Raw genomic sequence first — 23,978 nt, forward strand, 5'->3', positions numbered from 1 at the left:
AATTCGTCAACTGAGCTCACCAGTTGGTCTGTAATGACAGACGGTCTCCCCGAACGCTCATCGTCGTGTGTGTTCCCCCTCCCCATGTTGAAGTTGCGACACCACCGCCGAACAGACGACTCGTCCATTACATTGTCTCCATACACCTCCTTTAATTGGCGATGAATATCACATGGGCGAACGTTTCTTGCATTGAGGAATTTAATCACTGCCCTCACTTCACAACTGGCGGTGTTCTCAATTTTTTTAAACATTGTAAACAATCACAGAAACAACACAGGCAATGCTAGCGTCACGCAACTTGGCTCAGAGAAGGCAGACAAGCCACTGAAGCTATCTGACCTCGTCCAGCGGCTACTCGCGTCGTCAGCACTTCATGCGGCACGAACGGGTACTACTTTCCGGATGACCCTCGTATGTTAAATTACATAAATGAAAAACTCCAATAGCCTTAGACAGTTTACCTTCCTAAACCAAGTACAAATGAGATTAGTTGGCTAACGCCACAAGTCAAGGATTGGGTAAAAGGTAAAAAGGAAAGGGATAAGAAAGGTGAATACGAATACTCATATTTCGGTCACAAAGTAGTCCTCTTCAGCGTACAGAAGGTGAATCGTCATGGCAACACGAGTCGAAGTGAGAAAGGGTAAGGGCAATCCGAAGTATATATAGTGTAAAATGTGGGGGGAGAGGGTGGGTCAAAGAGACGGGAGCCAATAGACTAAGCTGATAGTTGAGGAGTTTGAAAAGATAGGTTATGTAGTGAAGGGGAGGGGGAATTGCACGATCAAGAAAATGACCATTGCAAAAAGGGGGGGGAAAGTGAAGGGGAAACTTAGCAAAAATATTGGGCAAACGTTGGTGGAGGAGGGATAAGTGAAAGGCAACCTGCAGAAAAATGACTGTTGAGGATGTAGGGGAAAAAACGTTACAGAGAATCAAGGGAATATCTCAAAAATGGAGAATTGACAGTTTGGGGAAGGAAAAAGTGAAGGGATGAGAAGCACACACGTTGAAGAGACTGTAGGTTCAAAATAAACTAAGAAGTATTTTAAATTTAACTGGGAGAAAAGCAAGGAATATAAAATAGGCCCTGTGTCGGTGTTTAGGAGATTGCATCTGTCTTTGAAAATTAAAATGCTCTCATGAGCGTCAAGTAAATTATTTGTTGTTTTTTTTAGGAGATTTAAATTGTCTTTTGTCATGTGGTGTCCTGTTTCCATTAAATGCTGTGCCATACTTCAACTAATCTCATTTGTACTTTGTTTAGAAAGGTAAATTGTTTATGGCTACTGGAGTTTTTCATTTATTTAATACTACTAGGTGTAAGAGCTCAATTCTATACAAAATGTATGGTAAAAGAATTCTTCAAAGTTCCAACATTAAAATGGAAAAAAATAGTAAAGTGGCTCATGAGTAAAGTATTCTACAATTGGTGTCCATCAATTGTTAGTATTGATTTTCCATGAACATATTTACATCCAATTTAAAGTCATCTCTTTCCTGACTCCCAATTTTTTCCCTTCTTATCCTATCCTTGGCCTAAAAGTAGGTAAGGAACATCTCCTAATCTCCGTTAACTTTAATACATACTTCAATTTTCATGAAAACAATGAAACGTATAAGTATGATGATACCAACCCTGGGAAACTTGGACTCTTCATCTATGAGTGCCATGATGTTCAGTGGCTGAAGGGCAATCAAATCCAATATGTCTTGATTGTCAATGAATTTCATATGAGCCCATGTGATTCCTTCACGCTTATACTCTTCTTGCTCTAATTTGAAAATGTGATGGACAAAAAACTGTTGCAAATTCTCATTTGCATAGTTTATGCAAAACTGTTCAAAGCTGAAAGAAACAAAATTCTGTTAAAAACAAAAAGTGTTATTTTCTGTCTTTCTTGAAATTTTATTTTTACATATCATCAAGCCATATAAATTCAGTTAATGATAATAGCAAATATGTTCACAATTCTAATAATTTTAAGTGGTAACACTAAATTGAAACTGGAAGAATGAATAAAAAATATAAAACCTATTAGTTTTGAAGTTTTCAAATCCAAAGATGTCCAACACTCCAATGGCATTTTGGGACGAGACTTTAGGCTTATATATAGCATTGTTGATCTTGCTGACTATCAATACAAACAAGCGTCCATATATACCTTTAACAAAGGCATCTCTCACATCAGCTGACTGCTCCTTGGATAACCTTGACACCTATTGAATGAGTAAAATATATATTTGAGGGTAGTGTCACCTTTTTTTCCTCCACATATTAGAAAGACATTTCCAGAAGCAAAATAAATGCACCAAAACTAATAATCATGATCAAAACCTTGCCATATGTTTTACATAGTTGAAAATATTAACTCTTCAAATGCCAAAGTCATTCTGAGCGACCCTGACAAATTTTCCCAAAAATGCCAGCACTGCTCAAGGCAACTCTTTTCTTGATGGCTATAACCGCAAGTAATGGTTAGGTAATGGTAAATAATGATTGCCACATTTCAGTGCATTTGAATTATAAGGTTTCCCATTGATTATCCCAATGGCTTCCTATTGCATTTTAAAGATGGCCAGAGAAATGGCAGCTAAGGCCCAAAATATTATACCATATGTTATATTGTAAATGAACGAAACAATATATCAGAGTTTGATAACTTTCATTAATGTTACGATATCATATGTAGGATATTAATTGTGATAATGATGATAAGAAGTATGCAAATCATCCAGGATGGACACACAGACGGGAATGAGTGGGGGATCCGGATGGTGCAGTGGCTAGCGAACTCGTTTCCCACTGAGAGGGCTTGAGCTCAAATCCCAGAGACAGTAGATATTTTTCAGTGGTATCCCGATCCCTACTTGAGGTAATTTGTGGGGGGCACTTTCAGTGAGTTCGCCATCTGGGACGTTAAACTGCAGAGCCCTTGGCGCCTTTTGTAATTAGAATAGGCTAATGCCGATGCTGGGTTTCTCTCCACCCTTCCTTTTCCATCCATCCCAAATGGTTCAAATGACCTTAGCTGTTGGTCGCCTCCCATAAAAACTACTACTACAACTACTGGAAGGGAATGAGATACAGAGTAACCCTTCCATGCGATGATAATGGAGATGCTATCACTGTGACATATGGTCATCAAGTACAATCATTGATTATATGGATGACATAGTCAGCATTCAAGGTGAGTAATAATGTCAGTTTGGCTAATATTGTTCATATTACTCAATATACACCATTGTTTTTTTGCCACTCATCATTAAGATATCATCATCACATCAAATTCCTCCTATAATGAGGATTGATGCTGGAAAATTATTTGCAGTGCAATCTTACATTGGTGGATGGTGTGCCTTCCAAGACTGTTGGCCATGGAAGGGTTCAGCTCGCCTAGGAATGGGTGGGATGGCAGCAAGATAGGAGTTTATTACAGCTTTGGCTTTTTTGGTACAACAAATGGCAATTATATGATTGAGTTGAGTTGATGAAATTGATGGCTTCTGGCTCCACACCTTGTGGAGGGGGTACATATTTCAATTTACTAAATCAAACCAAGTTATTGAATTTCCACTGGGCACTACTTAAAGTTACTGCTAGGGCTACCGTTTCATTATTGGATGAGTTCAGTTGAAACGTTGACAGCTCCCAGGGGAGAGTTACACGATTTACTCAATTTGGAAAATTGAAAGCATTCAAGATACATACTCATACAATGTCACAGGCATCCATAGTCATACATGGTGCTCCACAGTCCATGAGACTAAAGCCAACTTTTAAACACTAGGGGTGTTTGGCTTTTGAGGAATTCCACAAAACTGCAGGTGATGCCATGACAGTAACTTTTATCACAGTGTAATGGGAAGAGTCAACCCCAGCCATACTCTTATGGATAGGCAAAGGATGGGTGAGGGGTATTAGAGAAGATTTGCCCATTTATAAGAGTACAGCTGGGGTTGACTCTTCCCATTATATTCATACGGCCGTAATTACCGTTTGCTTTATACTTTTAACAGAGTCATTGGCTAAATTTGCATCACAGTGCAGCATATTTAGAGAGTAAAAATCATTTGCCTTGACTTTGGGATTTGAATCCGGATCCCTCTGGTCAAGTGCATTAGTCTTACTTCAATTTCAATTAGTTTGGTTTCATCAGGATGCCACAGTTGTTCAAACTTTTCAATTTTAAACATGAGCTGATCAATGTAATCAAGGAGAAATTTTCATGCACGTTACTTTTCATGAATACACTTTAGGAGAGAGAAACTTGATAGATTGACTTACCACTGCCTCTCCTTGAGCGAATATCGTTTTCATGGTCAATGCATCAATGAGTGGTTGGTGACCCACGCCCAGTAGGGAAGCAACCCTTTGCACATTTACTTTGTCTGGGATTTCAGTGGCATCCATGTTGGCTGTTTGAAAAATTAGACATGCTTTCCTTAACCTCATTTTATCAGGATATATCTACATTATCCATCCTATAATATTACATTTGAAAGACAAGATTTGATAGCACTATTTTTATTCCTTTAGTTGTAGGAAACTATGACTGATATATTTCATTACAATGATGAGTTTCATACCAACAGTTGCAGCCTTGTATTTTATGTTTCCAATGTGTAAGAGGGCAGCCAGTAATTTGAATATGTCCCAGATTTCTTGTTCTGAAAACATCAACACCTTCATTGCTGAACGAATGTCAGAAAAGTCAGACAGGTCATCTCGCCCTTCACAGACAATACTTCCGCCCTGAATACAAGAATGAAACACAAGGTAAAACGTATATAATGACTTTGAATTGTTTCGGTCATATAAGAATATATACAGTCCCAAATGATAATTCATATATAAATAATACTAATCCTGAAGCTGTTATGAGTTATACATCAACTCATCCAACAATTATGATCTTACTTTAAAAAGGCTATGTTAATAATTTTTGCTTGGTGATAAATATTGCTCAGAGTACTAGGCATTATGGCAATCAAACACCTATGAGTGAGGGACCTGTTGAACTCAGACTGACAATCAGTTGTTCGCTTGATGATCGACATGTTAAACATTCCAAAAATTCAAGTTTATGAAATTGTTACAAACCATATTGGCATGCGGAAGGTGTGTGCAAAAATGGTTCCAAAAGTACTCACTGAGGACCAAAAGTCACGCCACATTGACATGTGCCATAAAAACCTCTACATGTGCAAAAAAGGTCTCAAATTTTTGGACAAAGGCATTACAGGCTCCAGCTGACTTTTTTTATTTCCAATGCCTAAAAACAGCCCTGAAAGGCAAGCATTTTGGGACAATGCATGGGATCAAAGCAGCTTGTATCATGACATTAAACAACATTCTGAAGGAAACCTACTACAACGCATTTGAGAGCTGGAAGTTCTGCTGGAGCCATTGTATCAATGCAGAAGGTGCCTATTTTGAAGATTTTTAAGCACTTGTAATGAAAAATTCTTTTGTATTTGTGTTTCATTGTGTCAGCCCATTATTGAGCCGCTCGTGTAAGTTTTTCTGTACAATTGTTATATATATATATATATATATATATTATTGTTAGGTAATTTACCGGTTAAGGTAGGTCTTTGGATGGACAAAATTACTAATTCAACAATTTGTGACCCCTAGCAAAACACAACATCCTACTCTACATCAGGTCCCTCTTCACCTCTGATAAGATAAGGCAGGGGCGGCGAGGAAAGAGAAAGGAGGCTAACCCGTAACCTGTACATGTCTTAGATTGCTCAGGTGTGGGTGGGGAATGGGGAGTCCGGATGGGCAGTGTTAGGAAGGGGTGTGAGGCAGGGTTGCCCTTTATCACCGTTACTGTTCAACTTGTATGCCGAGGAAATGATCAAAGAGGAATGGGAAGAGCTGGAGGTAGGAATGAAAGTAGGCAGGGAATTCGTAAAATCAGTTAGGTTTGCTGATGACCAAGATTTAGTTTGTCAGTCAGCCAAGGGGCTGCAAGCATTGCTGAGTGAATTGGAAATTCAGTGCGACAGGTATGGGATGAGAATCAATATTAAGCTAAGCTAAACATTAAAATAGGAGGGCAAAAACTAGAGCAGGTAGAACAGTTTACGTATCTCAGAAGTGTTTTGGACTGACACAGTCAAAGTAGTAGGGACATAAGGAGAAGAATTGCGCTAGGCAAAGAAGCTTACACAAGGAGGAGGGAGTTAATGACAGGAACGTTGAGTAAGGATATTAAGAAAAGACCAGTAAAAACTTTTATATGCAGCGTAGCTATGCACGGCGCGGAAACGTGGTCATTGAAGCAGAAGGATAGAAGAAGACTGGATGCTTTTGAAGTGTGGGCGTGGAAAAGCATGTAGAGGGTGATATGGACAGAGAAGAAAACAAACAAGGAAGTACTTGGTAAGGTGGGCGAAGAGAGGGGTTTGTTGGGAGAAATCCTATGGAGGCAGGAAAAGTGGATGAAGGGGGTATTGACCGGCAGTGGGATGTTGAAGACTGTAAGTGAGGGGAGAATGTTAGGCAAAGGAGGGAAGGGAAGAAACAGGATAGGGATGTTGGACGGGATGAAGAGAGGAAGAAAGTACTCAGAGATGAAGAGGGACCTGATGTAGAGTAGGATGTTGGATTTTTGTGTTTTTTTAGGAGTCTTAAAATATTTATTTAATAGCTGTGTCCATCCAAAAACTTACCTTAACCAGTAGACTACCTAATAGTTTCTATATAAATGAGTATTTATTCGCCGTTTGGCAGGATTTAGTGTTTGAATGTGTATTTGGCCAATGTGGCTCATCTCTTTCTTCTGGCTATGCGTGCCAGGAAAGGCACTGTTCCTTTCCTGTATGATGTTGTACGAATTCTAACCCACTTGTCCTTTCCTCTTGTGTCTGGTGTCTATTTCTCCTTTGGTAGGTGAAACAGTCCCCTGACGCCATCTCTTGGCTAGAGAATTGGGGCGCTTGGCGACATATTAGACCCACGGATCTCAGGTTAAAGTACATTTCCTCGATAGCTCAAGTGGTTAAGAGCATCCGCCCAGCAAGTTGAAAGATCCAGTGTTCGAGTCCCGGCCAAGGAAATATTTTTACTCTTGTGATCCGTTCGATTCCGCCTTCCCCACCTCTATTGTGTTCGTCCTTAATGTGTGTTCCTATCCCTTTTCCTTATATCTGTTTCTATATAAATGAGTATATATATATATATACTAAACCGACCATTACATTTTTTCTACCATGACCCGCATATATATATATATATATATATATATATATATATATATGGGTCGCAGTAGTCCAGTGGGTAGAGCGTTAGACTGCTGACCGGAGGGTCCCGGGTTCTATTCCCGGGCAAGGCGCCCTGGGCACCTGCAGCTCCACCCAAGCTAAAGTGATTTTGCGAGTACCAGGTCTTTCTGGGAAACCATAACCGGCACAGGGAAAGGAACTGGCCGCACCCCCCGTATTCACCTGATCTGGCTCCCTGCAAATTTTTCTTATTCCCTAACATGAAGAAGTGTCTCGTGGAAAAAAAATTTAGATCAAAGGAGAAAGTTACCGCCGAGACAGTGACGTATTTTGGAGAGTTTGACAAATCCTATTTTTTGGAGGGGATAAAAAAATGGCTGGAACGTTGGGAGAAGTGTATCTTTCTAAAAGGGGACTATGTTGAAAAATTAAAAAAATGTTTTTGAAGAAATGGTTTCTTCATTTCTAAAACTAGTACTAATTGAACCGCCCTCGTCTGTGTGTGCAAATGTATATTTTATATATATATATATATATATATATATATATATATATATATATATATATATATATATATATATATATATTTATTTATTTATATGAGAACATTAATAGCAAATAACATTATATGATTAAAAACCTTACCCCAGTGAGATATTTGTAATGTGATGCATCCTCTACTTGTAACTTTTGCTTTTCCTCTCGTGACAACCCTGCCAGCATACAGTAAAAAATGTGATAGTTGCGCTCATCAGTACTTTGGGAAACAATGCGAGACTTTTCCAGGAGATACTGCTCAATTTTGGCACCTTCAATGACTCCATCTTGATTGAAGTGAATATCAATGTATTTACCAAATCGTGATGAGTTGTCGTTTCTTATTGTTTTGGCATTACCAAAAGCTGTTGTGGGAAAAATTCCAGAATTAGTAATAAAGCAAATATTGTAAAAGCCATGCATATTTTCACTTACTTATTGTTAGACATTTTATCCACTGAATAGTGCCTGCTTAAGCCAAGATTGATGTTATCAATCATCCTCTCATAGGCTTGGTAATCTGACTCTCAAAAACATTAGTAGCAGTAGTTGTAGGGGAGGCAACTAACAGCTGAGGTTATTTGTGCCACGGGGTAGATGGGAGAGGGAGAAAGAAGGGTGGAGAGAAATCCAGCATCGGCATTAGTCTACTCTTCTACAGATGGGGTCAAACAGTTTAATGTCCCATCCAACAGATGGCATACTCACTCAAAGTGCCCTCTGCGAAGCACCTCAATTAGGGATCGGGATACCACTGGAAAATATCTGCCATCCCCAGGATTCGAACCTGGGCCCTCTGGATGGGAAGCCGTTATGCTAGCCTCCACACTAACCCTATACCCCACATCGAATATTTCATATATAACATTTTAATCCATTTCCTCAGTGTTATAATATATTGCTGCTTTGAGCTAAAATTGGCAACTTCAATGTTTTTTGATTAGACAATACTGCCCCCTGGTGACCATCATGGACCACAAGCCACTACCAGGTGAACTATGCTCTGGCTATGAAGATCACTCATGTAATGGAAGGTTGCCCAGACTAACTGCTGCTGCTATATTCCCAAGGTTCAACTAACCCAAGGGGCAACCTAAACTACAATAAACCCTTCTTTAATCCTAAATACTTTCCTTGGTCTTCTCCTTGCCATTGGGAGAGGGTGGACCAAAAATTCAGCCCTCCCTTCCATTTGCGACAGTATTCTTCCACATTCCAGACAACCAATCAGAATGCACTGCATCCAGTTTTCCTGCTTCCTTGGGTGTCCCCAACACCTTCTCTTCCTCCATTACTCTTTGTTGGTGTTCTTATCTGTCCATTTTATGTCTTCCATTCTTCTCCCTACCCAATCTACAAAAACCTTCAAATCCACCCTTTCAACCTTGCCTCAATGACCATGTATCCTTCATGCGCTGAATGAACTTTGACCCAAATCAAACTTGTTGCTGATCTCCCCAAATGTCCTTACTCAGCGTCCCTGTCATCAATGATGAATTGTCTTAAGTCATATTTTAAGGACAGGAAACAGATGGTGGAGGTTTCTGGCATTGGGGTCAGCAACATCATAATAAATCACCTATCACACATAGAAACAAAGTGTCGGGGTACCACAAGGTAGCATCCTTGGGGGATTATTATTTCTACAATATATCAATGATTAGCCTGGATATATTGAGAATAACAACTTAGTTCCATATGCAGATTATGAAACTCTGGCAATGAGCCATTAGGACCCTGACTTGTTGCAAGCTAAGCTTGATAGCTCATTATTGCTCTTGGAGAAATGGTTTAATGTTAAAAAAACTTTCTTAGAGCTTCAGTTAGACCTCTGCTTAAAAGGTCAACCCATGGAAAGAGTAAACTGTTCCCAGTTTTTAGGTTTGTCTATTGATGAGTCCTTACACTGGGGAATCCATACCAAGGGCCTATGTTCCATTTTGACAAAAAGTGGATTTATTCTATGAAATCTTACAAACATTGTAGATTTAAATATACTGAAAATGAAATGAAATTATTGACTTTGTAATTCCACACACTTTATTTAAAAACACCATTATTAACTAAAACTAACACACATGTTTATTTGCTTTTAAATAATGTGTGTGGAATTACAAAGTCAATAATTTCATTTCAATATGTAAAGCGAATTCCATAAAGTTACAATGGAGACAGCAAATTTTATGCTGAAAATAGTTTACTATGGCAACTTTCTGTCACATATGAGCTATGGAATTATTTTCTTAGGAGCACCACCTAGATTCTGTTTAGTTTTTATAATGCAAAAGAGATGTATAAGGTATATAGAAAAAATATCCCCATGGGAAACTAGCAAACCTTATTTTAAAGAATTGAAAATTCTAACTTTACCCTGCCAGTGCATTAATCACCTATGTATGTATGTCAAGGATAATATGAAACAACTAATCACCAATGCTCAAGTATATGGGCATAATACTCAACAGAGTGTTGATGTACATTTATTCTGCCACCCTTCTGCTATGTGTAATAAGAGTCCCTTTCAGGTTGCCATCAAAATTTCCAGCCATCTGCCACCAGGCATAAAATTCGCTCCTTCTAGGGGTACAGTTAAGAAATATCTCAAGCATTTTCTGATATATATATATATATATATATATATATATATATATATATATATATATATATATATATATATATATATATATATATATATATATATATATATATATATATATATATATATATGCTATTAAAGTGTAGAACAGTTTCTGGAGTCTTTGGAACAATAAACAGCTGATTGTTTGTTCTCTTACTTGTCCTACATTTTACTTTCTAAAGTCCTGGGACCGATAAATATTATTATTATTATTAATTCCCTTGTACTTGTGAAAGCTTCTTTGCTTAACTCAATTATTCTTTTTATGTCCCTTCTAATGGGATCATTTCGGTCTAATAAACCCAAGATAGGTGAACTGTTTCACCTTCTCTAGTTTCTGCCTTCTAATTTGACTCTTTTACTCACCTAACATTTCTTTTGTTTGCATTGATTCTCCTTCCATACTGAACACTGATTTTTGAATACACCACGTAATTTCAATTCAAGCAAGGATGCATTAACAGCCAACAAAATCGATAACATGCCTATAATATTTCAAAGAACTTAAAATTTAACAATTCTCATTTTGCCTATAAATGAGGAGTTACCAATTGGAACAAATCTTGAAACCAAGAAATAGAAGTAACATACATCTATTTAAGAATAATTTTATTTGAAATTGTCAATCATTGCTGATTGAATGGTGATTAATACTCTTGTTGACATCTAGTAGTTCCCAATCACAAGTAATTTTCCAATGCTTACAGAATGTAGCACCATGGAGATGTATTATTGAAGATGCATTGGTTCATTTAAATATTTTAACTGGCACTCATTAAAAATTCAAAAATGTTCCATCACCTCCCAATAATTAGCTTACGCCTGCAGGTGGATGATTTCCAAAGTGCAGCTCATTCTCTTACACCTATTCTATTGAAAAGCATGAGGACTTTGTGATCAAACAATAACACTGGAGCACAAACTTTGCGAAACGGGAAACTTCTCCCCTGATTTTCAGTTTAAAATCTTAATTTCATACATATATCTGATAATGATCATAGGAATATGAATCCTAAAATGTGACATAACAAATATTTTACATGAATTGTTGAAAAATTCCATCATTTTCACAAATATAGTAAATATGGCCATAAACAACAAATCTCAAAAATTGACTTTGGATGTCAAAAAATGAGACCCATTTGATGTGAACTCTCTAGCATAGAATCAGTTTCTGACCAGATTTCACACTTACTTCTAAAATAAAATCCTGAGAAAAAATTTCATACAATTTAAAAGCAACGTCAAATTACACAGCATGGACTCAAATAGAATGCATACGTATATATACCTAAACAGAATGCATAGGTATGTATACCTGCACAGAACTTAATATTGTGGCTTTGAATGTGAAAAGTACATGATTAAAGGACAAACATAACCCTTCTCAGTCAAGTAAAACATTTCTGTGCATCATGTTTCATAGTTTTGCATTTCAGTTAAATGTTGGGTGCCAGATCTCCCTGGAGTACCACAGGTTGTGCAGGGGTATTGACTCTTTTTATTTCCCAAAAGCATAAAAACTGCATGCTGTATGGATAGGACTTAGTCGTATTAGGTGAGCTATACTGTAACCTATGGGTTGCTTACTGGGGTTTAGGTAACTAAACTTCTAAAGTTGAGAAGCAGGCATTAAGTCTCTCTTAATGGTTTAATCTGCCTAAATCTAATTTATAATAATGATACATTTTGTTTGCCCAAAGATCATATTAGAAAAATCCCAGGTGGATGGTGTGATCCACATGATATGAGGCACATCGAAAAGGAGTAAATTGCATACAGGCTCAACTTAGAAACAAAATATGGTAATAACAATCACATTAAAGGAAGCACAAACACACACACACACATTAAATGTAACCATACATACATGCATTAAAAATCACAGCGCAATAATGTAAACTAGACTAAGAGCATTGCTATAAACTAAAAATATTGACTCAAAATCAGGAGATAGGATGTTAAGATATTTGTCCACTTGTAGAACATGTTATATTGTAGATATCTTTTTAATTTTTGTGTGAATGCAGTAGTTCCCTTAGTATCCTTTGTACTTTTGGGTAATTTGTTATAAAACCTGATGCCCATTTCCTTGGACCCTAATTTTAGTGTTTAACTTCTAATATTGCTGTTAAGGGAATAGTTGCTGATTTTATTATGTATATGCAGAATTAAAAACATAATACAAATGCACGGGATTGGTGGCAAATTTAATTCTTGGAATATAGGCATCGATGGTGTATTATGAGGTTTCCCAGTGATTGTCTGATGGCTTTCTTTTGCATTTTTAAGATATTTAAAGAAATGTCAGCTGAGTCCCAAAATAATATACCACACACTATAGTTGAAAACATTTCCCCATAGTATAAATTAAGTAGTACTGTTTTGCTTGTAGTCTCACACAGATATCTAAATAAATAGCTAGTGAAACTTAGCTTACACTGAAGGGCGTTTGTGTCTGCATCACAAGAAATATTTGGGCACAAAGAAATACCCGAAAATTTACCTTCCTTCCCTATAATTTTCACCGACAGGCTTTTTGCCATATTCTTATTGCATGAAAAGTACACCATTTTACTTTTATTTACATTTAAGTCTGTATCTGTACACCATGTGTCTATTGCAAGTATAACAGACGTTGATTTTTCCACAAGGCAGGGGATGGGTGTCTGTTGACAATATTACATCGGTGTCATCAGGATACAAAATTGGTACTATTCCTTCATAGCCCTTTTAGCAGTTAGTTAGGTCATTAACACACATATTCCAGAAAAAGGAGTGGCCCCAGGGTTGAACCTTGTGGCATGCCTTTGAAAACTTGGCATACATCGGATGAATGCCTTTACCGATATACGGATGGCACTGCTACTAAATAACTAACCTTCCAAAATTGGATTGGCCTCTAAAATCTGCTGTTCAATCCAGGAATGTTTACCACTTATAGCTGCCAGATATTGGAGAATAAGCTTAGTGCTTTCTGTTTTTCCAGCACCACTTTCACCACTGAAAAATTATTCAAATGCATGAGTATCAAATGATTATTATTAGAAGTGAATACATATAAAAAATTAACATTTCTCTAATAAACTTAAGGTTGCATGATATTAGGTAGGTAAAGGCAAAAAATAATATTAAGGAAGAAGCATTACTACCCTAAGGGTCACCAAAGTAGCAGTGCATAACAAACATTTATTCAGAATTTATTGGAGAAGCATTTTAACCATGATCATTATATTTATTTATCATTACATGATTACATGCTACAACAGATATCCACAATATTATTAATAGAACAATACAGATTACCTATGTAGATAGTTGCATACATTTTACTTGAATACCAAGTCGCTAATGTCAGTCGCAAGAAAGTCAATGACAGCGTGTGAGGTATGGTTGATCACCAACAGTTTAGCTTTGAATACTGAAATGTTGGTGCTATAAGTTAAAGTTGGTAGTTTTCATTACATAACAAGATGCCCATGTAACTTAACAAGTCTTGGGTCTTAGCCAAACTAGAATATTATGAATAGAGCTTGCATTTGATTTTTCGCTCCATGATTATGTACATTGGATCTTATCGAGAAGTAATGAACATTTTCTTTGATATCAGACAAGATTACATAACATTGTTTTGCGCATCACAAGTTTCTTATCGAGTGCTACCAAACTTAGCATATCGTTTTCTATTTAACAATTAAGATTTTATCAATTCATTCTGAGTGATTGACGCACCAAAATATTCCAATCATTTGCATAATATTATATGAGATCCATAGTCAAAATTTTTAGATGGATCACATAAAGCCATAAATACGAGCATTCTCCTGATCTTCAACAGCAGTTATTATTTCATTGGTAATTGACTTGAAAGCCAGGGTTGTCAACTAACTGCTGACATGTCTTTCTTATTATAACTGTGAAATTTCTTTGTTATTCATTAAGACAGGATGTATGATTAAGACCAAATCCAGCATGTTTCTTGAATGGTTAAGTTCCACATTAGGGACTGACAATGCACTGGTATTCACCACTCTGCATGACCAGTGTGTGCAACTCACTTCTCTGGGTAAGCAACTGCCAATGGTCATGTCTACCCTGTAAATTTGTTTGTACAGGCTGACTGTTGTATATGCATTCCAAGAGATGTACACAAATTGAAATAATGACAGTATTTTATAAGCATACTGAGTAATGTATCTGAATCGTGATAAGCAGATGCTCTATATGATAATGACAACTGCCAGTTGTCAGTGAAGAGAGCTTCTTCAGCTTGTGGTAATGATTGGGAGACAGATCAATAGAGCAATTGAGAGAACAAGACATTAACTACCAAATTGTAAAGGTACTTGTCACTGCCTGAAACTTCTTTAAACTCTCTGGAAATAACTTGTATTTTCATGTTGTAGATTGGCTTTTCATCATCATGGTTCCATTTCTACAAGCTACAAATCAGTTAATAAACTCAAAAAAACTAAGGGAGTTGCCGCGACAGTAACTTTTAATGGAGTCATTCCCTAAGGATGCATTACAATGAAAAAGTTTCAGAATGTACAAATCATTTGCCTTGACTAGGATTCGAACCTGGATCCCTTGATGTCTGGTTGAGTGCTTAAGTCAGTTAAGCTATCTTTAGCTGGTTAATAAACCATCGTTAATAAGCAGTCTGCTGATGATTATGAATTGTCCTGTAACTTGCCTATCTTACTCAGATGCAAATTAGAAAGTTACAGATGAAATTTAAGACTCTCAAATGAGGACCCATGAGTTGAATTGAGCAAAAGGCCTGAGGAGGGGCTTCCCAAGAGCACTCCAAAGGCAGCAGAAACCACACAGGATGGAGAGAGGCCTTTCTGTATGTCAGAAGGTGTTAAATGTGTGCCATTAACTCATGCTGTTGAGTTTAACACAAAATTTTGTTTTTCGCATGTCATATTTTTCTCCCGCAAAGAAACATTCAACTTGTGCTGCCCATTTGTGATTTCAATCCTTGATTAACTGTGGAGTTTGTAGTTGAGAAACAAGTTTTTCAAAGGCATGTAAAAACGTGATCTTCAAGGTTCATGCCATAAAAATATAACTCATGAAAATGTGATATTCACATGTGAATACAGCTGTATTAGTTAACAGCCTGAAGGGGTGGGTGGATCATGCACATGGGGAAAGATGAGAATTTATTTGAAAAGAATTGATGCCTTGCCATGGAAATATTTTAATTAATGGTTTCTGGCATAACTTTATGGAACCGATTCATTATAAATAAATGAAAGGACTAACTTTGTAGTTCCACACGAAAACGATTTATTCACACGACCCGGGTTTCGAAGTAAAACTTCATCATCAGGTGAGCTCTCTACATTTGCAGCCCTTCTTATATATACAGCCAGGGCGGGGGTGGGGTGGAGATAATCAGGAAGGTTTGGGAGGGGTAAAGTCAGGATTGGCTTGCGTGCCGGAGGGGAGGGCAGTTTGGCGTCCCCTCCGCGATGTTGGTGGAATGTGGAGCGGGAGGGAGAAGTCTACATTGTAGAGCTCTCGTGAGTCAGCGGATTAGAGAGGGTTAGATGAAGGGGAGGGGGCGGTGTCATCGGCCACCGTGAGGATTGGGACTTTAAGGAGGGGAGAGTGGGAGGCATACAGAAATTCGTTAACAATATTTTCATTTAAACAAACACTATTTAAAATTTCTAAATGTTCTAAGGCATCTAATCTATAGCCTTTGCTTTTAACATGTAAAATTTCGAAATCAAAATCACTTTTATGGTTATTATCAATCAAATGCTTTGCAAATTGAGAGTTCATCTTTTTATTTCTTGCACATGCTTGATGCTCCTTCACTCGTTCTTGGAATTTCCTCCCTGTCTGTCCGATGTATATTGCCCCGCAATCGCACTTTAGCTTATATACTCCACTCTTTTCCTTATATGGGATTCTGTCCTTTGTGTGGGAGAGCAGGCCCCTGAGGCTTGATTTGTTATAATGGGCTATCTTAATTCTACATTTTGGAAGTTTCTTACATACTTTTTGTGAAAAATCGTCTAAATAAAGGATTCTGCGCCACTTGGCTGCGGGGTCCTGTGGCGGTTCGGTACTGTAAATATCTTTCAATGCCATTTTATTAAGTTTTTTGCGGTATAGTTTCTCTACTAGCTCCTGATTGTAGCCGTTGTTTCTTGCAATCAATTTAATCGTGTTAAGTTCTTTTTTGACGTTGTTTTGCGACATTGGGACGTTCACCAACCGGTGTATCATTGAATGGAAGGCGGAGAGTTTTTGCGAGAAGCAATGTCTTGACTTGAAATGGATAACTTGATCTGTGTATGAGTTTTTATGGAAATATTTCTTTAATGTACCTGTTTCAAGAGCTGTAACTTATTTTGTATTCAAAGCCAAAGAGGATGCCATTCATTTCAATTTTCAATAGCCAGGATTTGAATTCTGATGTTATTAAAAATTTTTTAATGAATATAAGAACATAAAACATTTCAACTAACATACTTTTCAATTTTGTTTAGCTTTAATGTTTACCTTATGACGATGCATTGATCCTGGCCATAACGTTTCATGTTTGCATAGCTATTGTCTCCAATTGCAAATATGTGTGGTGGAAGTTCCCCTATCTTTTTGTCCTTATACAATTTGATTTGTTCCATGGTATAAATTGGTAGGACTTGGTATGGGTTGACAGCCACCAATATAGATCCTGTATAAGTCTGAAAACAATAATATATATATATATATATATATATATATATATATATATATATATATATATATATATATATATATATATGTATATATAAGTACAGGATACTTTATTTTCAAACAAACTTACCTAGAGAAGGAAACTCTCTATTTCCATTTTGTAACATGACTTTATCATATAGAAATTTCACATTCTCAATAAAATAAACCAGAATTATCGAATCTGAAATACTTATTAAACTCTGACTTGGTAACTTTTCCCTCTGTTTTCATTCTTATTTATTACATTACAAGTTTTAAATTGTGTATGCATGCAACATCCACTGCTCTTACACTGATCGAGGTAGCAGCTACTACCTTAATCAGTCCCGAGGGATCACAAACATATTATTTTAAGCAAGTATTCTTTGTGTTAATTCTGTCAAATTAATAGGGCATTCATATGACTAAAATAATGGGTATAAATAATAAATTACTGGAATATTTCAGCCAGAAATGAAATTGATATACAACAAAAACAATTATCAAAATAAATAGTTTAATTTAAGTGGGTATTTTGATGAAGCCAGTTAAACATTTAATTGAAATCAACAGGCTGCTGACCTCAACCATATACAACCATTGGGTAAGTGACATACAAGTGGATACAAGAGAAAGTCAATGGCTTAGTGCTTGTTTTCAGGGGTCTGGCAGGTTGCCTGGGTGATGCCATTGGGTAGTAATGCAAGTATGAAATGAGGAAAGTGTATTAATCAAGGGTTCACCTGAAATCATCATCTCCCCTCCACAATTCACGCTTCTCACTCATACATACCATTTCCCCAAACCTGGTCATAATGTTAATGGTCTTTTGAAGGCAAGGGACTCATGAGAAGGTTTGTTGAGAAAACTCTTTGGGGTGAAATGGAGTGATTGTGATAGAAAAATATTTAAATAATATTCTGCTGCTCTCTCGCTGGGTTCCATCAAGAGAGAGTGCATTTGCAGGGCTCTGGAGGCTTCTCCCTTACTTCCCTAGATGGGCAACTTCCCCTCACCAGAGCAAAGATGACCTCATCAAACATCAAACAAAGTCACCATCTAGCCTTCTCACCTCTGCAAGCATCTATCTCCATATCTTCCACGACAGGCCACAAAATCTTTGGCAGTTATGAGAATTTCCATCCTGAACTTACAGTTATTGTAGTTGCCCATACCAATGAACTTCTTAAGTGCTAAAGGACTTTGAATTGAATGACCAATGTGGTTCGATGAATTGATTTGTTCATTATTCAACACAGTTATTCTGGTTTACAAACAGTTGTTTAAGTTATATGAAATAAGAAAGTCAAACTATTCCAACATTAGAATAAGTAAAATTTGTTGACATCCTCATTCGTAGGTTTCTGTTTATATCCCTAGAAAAACTATTTTAAAACTTAACAAAAGCACATCCTACTTTAGAATAGATGAATCACAAAAATTCTAAGTGCCCCATTATGAAAATTCTCAAATAGTTTTATTCAAACGGTTGTTTTCTTTCCTGTTCAGGTGCAAAAACTCCAAATCTGAGAGAATGCCCTCATGCCCAATCCAATGGATCACAGAAACGTCTTGCCTTCAACAATTACTGCACGGGGTAAAGATCTAATTATAACCCCAGAGGTACAGTAAGGTGTTTTTAAGATTAGGAGATAAGACCAATTTTGTAATTCCAGCAGCAAGTTGCACACACCTACATGTTTATCATTGAATGTGGGTGGCATACCTCCTCAAACTCATCACCCAGGGGCCATTTCCCCACTCTAAGTACGCAGCACTGACCTACCATCCCCCCAAGTCTCTCTCTCATGCCTTGTGTCCTTGACAAAGTATACATCCAAGAGGTGGGCCATGTCACCATCAGGGGGATAAACACATTTGAAATCTGTGAAATTTGTTTATCCTCCCTTTGCCCATCTTTGCCGGAGTGAAACAAATCATATAAGAAACTTTAATGAGTAAAGTTGTCAGTACTCAGTACTAATTAAAGAAATGATCATGTAGTAAACATAGTTCATCAAACATTGAAAAAGAATTGTAGGTATCACAGTCACTTACATATATACAATTTTTATTGTAACGGATCAATAGGTTCCTGAGAATTCCAGGTTCATGTAAATCACCCAGCAATATCATATCCTCGACTCCATGGACAGATGAAATGTGCATGGACTTGATGCGACTTTCTTCTGGGATCCATTTTTTCTGTAAAGATTCAGAGAAATTGTTGATTATAAGCACTATATTTGAGAAGGCATGCAATCAAAAGTTAACCAGAAATTGGAACTTATGTGAGCCTGTTGGAATATTTTGAGCCGAGCCACACCACATTGCTATTCCACCACCTATGTATATAGGCGGTGGAATAGCAATGTGATTTCATACCAGGCACATAATGCAGAACACTCGGAAATTGAAGGAAGAGTATCTATGGGAGTGAATACAAACCTGATGACTCATTGGAAAGTAAACCATACAAAGCTTCAGACCTACCTTTGAAGCAGTATTTGAGGGAGGAAGTCTTGACTGGGTTCAGTCCTTGGATAAAAAACTTGCAATCTAGGATTACTAACATTAAAATTAACCGTATGATTCCCCATATCACGAGGTCCTCCTCATTTTGGATGACTCCGGAATCAATGGAAGATGTAGATTATTCATGCATGGCCTCAGATCCCCATGGAATACAACTTTGAAATGGTGTAAAGCCTCAAGCATTCTGTCCTATGGTCACTTGAGGAAGGATGTTATCATGAACTCAACAATAATAAAGACACATCTTCAACATCCGTCTATTTAAAAAAAAATGAGAATGTCCATTGTTATGCCACAAGACAGTGAAAGGTGTGTGTAATAGAGCATTCCCCTTTGTTTAAAAAAGGACCCCTACATGCTGGCATTAAACCTTCTAATTATTTACCAACAAGCACAAAAGATAGTAACCCAAATCAGATTTTTAAATCTAAGTTAATATCTTTTTTAATCAAGAATTGCTTTTATGACCTGAATAAGTATTTTCCGTCAAGGTGTCACAAACAATAACTATTTATTATATATATATATATGTGTGTGTGTGTGTGTATGTATATTGAAGAGGCTATAGACACAATGGCGGAGAATACAAATGGTAAAAAGATAAATAGAAGTAAGATACACAGCATTAGGTTTGCAGATGACATTGTGACCCTGGTAGAATCAGCCAAAGATATGAAGAGAATGCTCAAAACCCTGTCCACAGCTTTGGCAAAAGGAAACTGGAAATAAATATGAAGAAAACCAAGGATGTGACAGTTTCTAGGAGCAGGGCTGAACCCCCTGTGAATTTAATGCTAGGGGAATCAAGGATAAGCCAATGAGAAGAGGTCTGCTACCTTGGGGGTGTAATAATTACATGAGCACCTCTGCGGTGGAAAGAAGGATATCCTTTGGCAAAGGAGGCATATGGAAATAAAAAGAATATTTTGAGGAAGCAGACACTATAAATTGGAAATTAGAAAATCCTTTGCAAAAACGTTTATATGGAGTGCATTAATATATTGATGCGAAACTTGGACATTGGGAAAGAGGGGAAAGGCTCGATTGGCAGCAATGGAAATGTGGATTTGGAGAAGGACAGGACAAGAACAAGATGGACGGACAAGAAGAGCAACGTGGAAGTATTGAGAGAAAGTAAAGAGGAAAAGAATTTAATAAAAGAAATGGAGAAAAGGAAACTTAAAACTTGTTGGACATGTTCTGAGGCATAGCAACTTCCTGAAAAATAAAATTAAGGGGAAGAGGAAGACGAAAAAATAAATTTATAGTTGATATAGATGGTATGATGGGAATGGCAATGAACAAGGAACGGAAGAGAGGGGCAATAGAGAGAGACAATGACTACAACCACAAGGCTCTGTCTTTAGAAGATGATGATGATGCCCACAATGAAGTGAGTGGTCCATGGAGGCAGGCAAAGTGATGAACAGATCTGAGGGGGTGGAGGAGGGGGGATAAGCCCAACCTAGAGGGTTTCGATTGTTATTTTTGTTGGCGGGTTTTTCCGATTTGGAGGGTAAATTGAAGAGTGTACCATTGAAAATGGTGGGCTTGCAGTATATGATTTTGTCTTGCTGCATACGCATGCAGATGTCGATTTTTGCTAACATCCCAATTGCTGTTCTGGTCTGATTGACGATATTTGGTGAGCAATATACTCAGTGTTTTTTTTAATCTCCCTCTCATTCACAGCCCCCTTCCCTGACAGCGAAATTTGCTTATCAATTGGCAGTGCCATGGCATTGACATCAGTATAGCTTTAGGGGAGACGACAGATAGCTGAGGTCATTTGCTCAATAGCAGAAGGATGAGAAAGGCGGAAGGGTGGAGAGAAACCCAGCGTTGGTAACTAACAAATGGCGCCTGTAATAACGAATGCCGCCAAGGGGTCAAACAGTTTTGAAGTCCCATTCGATGGACGGTGGAATTACTCAAAACTATGCATTAAACTTTGAAAGTTGGATTTGGATTCCATTGCCATGGTTAAGGATACTTATGGAAATGGAGAAACGTCCCAAGTGATGGTTTTCTGCTTGCACAGGATGTTCTGGGAGGGTAGAGAGGAGGTTGATGATGAGGAATGCCCACCAACAACACAGTTTGATGAAAACGTGCAAAAAGTGAGATGGTTGCTTAATTCTGATTGGACCCCAGGTGTCAGGATGTCAGCAGTAGAGTGCAATATTCAGAAATTTTGAATTTTTTTGCGCCGGATCGCGCGCCGTTTCTGCCCACTGCTACTGTTCTACCCAACTTCGTTCAAAGAAAACGATGAACTGAATGAATTGACTCCATCTGCCATGCCACGCAGTTTTTCAGTGGGAAGGACTGGAAACAAGTGCTTCATTACCATTTTTACCAAGGATTCTCCTACGTAAGTGCCACGAGAAACTGTACATAAATTCAATCGCAGTAATTTTTCCAAATGTATATTTTGATGAGATGGCGTGGCCGTAAACTAGGAAAAAACTCTCGCGACTTTGCTTGAAAACTAAAGTAAAATTAGCTATAATTCTTTTGCTGTCAATTTGTCAAAATTATTTACCCTGAATACTCCTCTTTTATAGCAGAAATAGTAATACATATTAACAAAATCATATTTACATATGGTACAACTTGGGTTCATTGCAAACATCTCCGCACAATTGCCGTTATCACATCACGGTGAGGATTTGAAATCGTTTTATCCAGAACACTAAATGAACAGTTTTTTGTTCGCAGTCTCCTTTTACGCAACTCAGCGTATTCGAGTTTTATTCACAGATTGCACGGCACCCACTATCCCCGATCCAAGGATATCGGCTGTCGTATATTATTGCAAAAGGAATGCTTTTATTATGTTCATTAGTTAGTAATAAAACATGAGGCCGAAATTAATCAAGTTTCCTTAGCTGCACGTAGATGACGTAGGGCTAATTGAAATCTAGGATCATCTTCAAGAATCGAGACGTGTCCAAGTGACGAAAGTTCCGAGGAACAAGTGAATAGATGCGGGCGGTTGATGCCCTGGTTGGTTTAGTCAGTTCTGTGCCATTCTGGTCTGTGTGCTGTTTTTATGTCTCCTATTTCCCTTCTGTTGTGGAAAATGACCGATGACGGGGTTTACATACATTTCAAGAGGTAGGGTTGCCATTACACAGGGCGTCTTAGGGAGATGGTAGTTGTTTTGCGGCTTAGCCAATATTTGCTGGTCCAAACTTGTCCCAAAACTCTTGGTTTAGTTTGTAGAGAAGTGAAGTTGAGAGGGGGTAAACTGTTCGTCGCCGCTTGATGTTACGCAGGTTCATTACCAGAGTCTTCCAAATCTTGGTGGAAACGTTACCGCATGAAAAATGTGTTCGTAAGAGCGTGGAGAAAATAAGTTTCAAAGCACAATATACATATGCCTTTCATCAGGGAACATGAAATGTGAGGAAATCGTCATTATATTAATTCTGGGGTTCGCACGGCAAACTATTAATTTCAACTTTTGAGGAGGCTCTGGATGGGACAGTGAAGACCATTTATTGCCCTTCTGTACATGCCTGCGCCCACTGATACAATTCAGCATATCTAATTATGTAAAGGGTGCGTTCCGAAAGTAATGCAATTGAATTGCCCGCACCGCTCCTATTGGTCGGAGTGGGATAGAACCACTTGGAGTAAGTGGGGAGGACGCTAAACTTTACCGCGAAACCGGTCTCAGTGCTCTCCAAGCTGTGGAAGGAGTAGGACGTCAGTTATTGTAAACCTCTCCGCGCCGACCGTATCACGAAAAAAATGGAATCGACGATCGAGCAACATTGCGCGATTGCTAAGTTTTGTGCCAAACTAAAAAAATATCTTGAGAAGACTAACAAAATGATTCCTGAGACTTACGGGGATTCTGCTCCGTCCTACTCACAAGTTTCGAGGTGGTCAGAGGCTTTTAAGGACTGAAGATTTGGCGATGAGGAAAGTGTGCGCCAAGCTCGTGCCCAAGGTGTTTGCCACAACGCGCTACGCGAGTCCCGCGAGTCCCTGGCCAAACACCAGGTGCCAACGTTGCCCCCCCCATCCCCCCTGTAGCCTTGAGGTCTCCCCACCAGACTTCATTTTGTTCCCTCGGATTAAGGCAGCCCCTAAAGGAACCCGCTTTTCGTCCGTAGAAGACATCTAATCAGCCGTGACTATAAGATCTTAAGAGAGGTCCCCAAAGACACCTTCCAGGGCCCTTAACGGCCATGGCAGTGTCGCTGGGAAAAATTTGTAGAGGCTCAAGGACAGTACTTTGAAGAAATTCAAGTATTTGTGCAAAATTGTTCAACAAATTACTTTAAAAAATAAA

The 23,978-nt window shown here is 37.9% G+C and overlaps 1 protein-coding gene across 1 annotated transcript in view; it reads right to left on the bottom strand.

The window, feature by feature from the left end:
• LOC139699003 (myosin-VIIa-like) overlaps positions 1 to 23,978 on the bottom strand; it is a 130,684-nt gene that overhangs the window by 91,332 nt on the left and 15,374 nt on the right. Inside the window, exons 3-10 of the mRNA XM_071597998.1 lie at positions 19,196 to 19,342; positions 16,940 to 17,124; positions 13,296 to 13,417; positions 7,885 to 8,141; positions 4,594 to 4,759; positions 4,292 to 4,422; positions 2,039 to 2,223; positions 1,642 to 1,852 (exon numbers count right to left, since the gene is read on the bottom strand). Coding sequence (XP_071454099.1) covers positions 1,642 to 1,852; positions 2,039 to 2,223; positions 4,292 to 4,422; positions 4,594 to 4,759; positions 7,885 to 8,141; positions 13,296 to 13,417; positions 16,940 to 17,124; positions 19,196 to 19,342 — 1,404 coding nt within the window. The remainder of the gene's footprint in view (positions 1 to 1,641; positions 1,853 to 2,038; positions 2,224 to 4,291; positions 4,423 to 4,593; positions 4,760 to 7,884; positions 8,142 to 13,295; positions 13,418 to 16,939; positions 17,125 to 19,195; positions 19,343 to 23,978) is intronic.

The sequence above is a fragment of the Hetaerina americana genome, unplaced genomic scaffold, assembly GCF_022747635.1.
Source record: "Hetaerina americana unplaced genomic scaffold, ioHetAmer1.1.p SCAF_9, whole genome shotgun sequence".
NCBI lineage: Eukaryota > Metazoa > Arthropoda > Insecta > Odonata > Calopterygidae > Hetaerina > Hetaerina americana.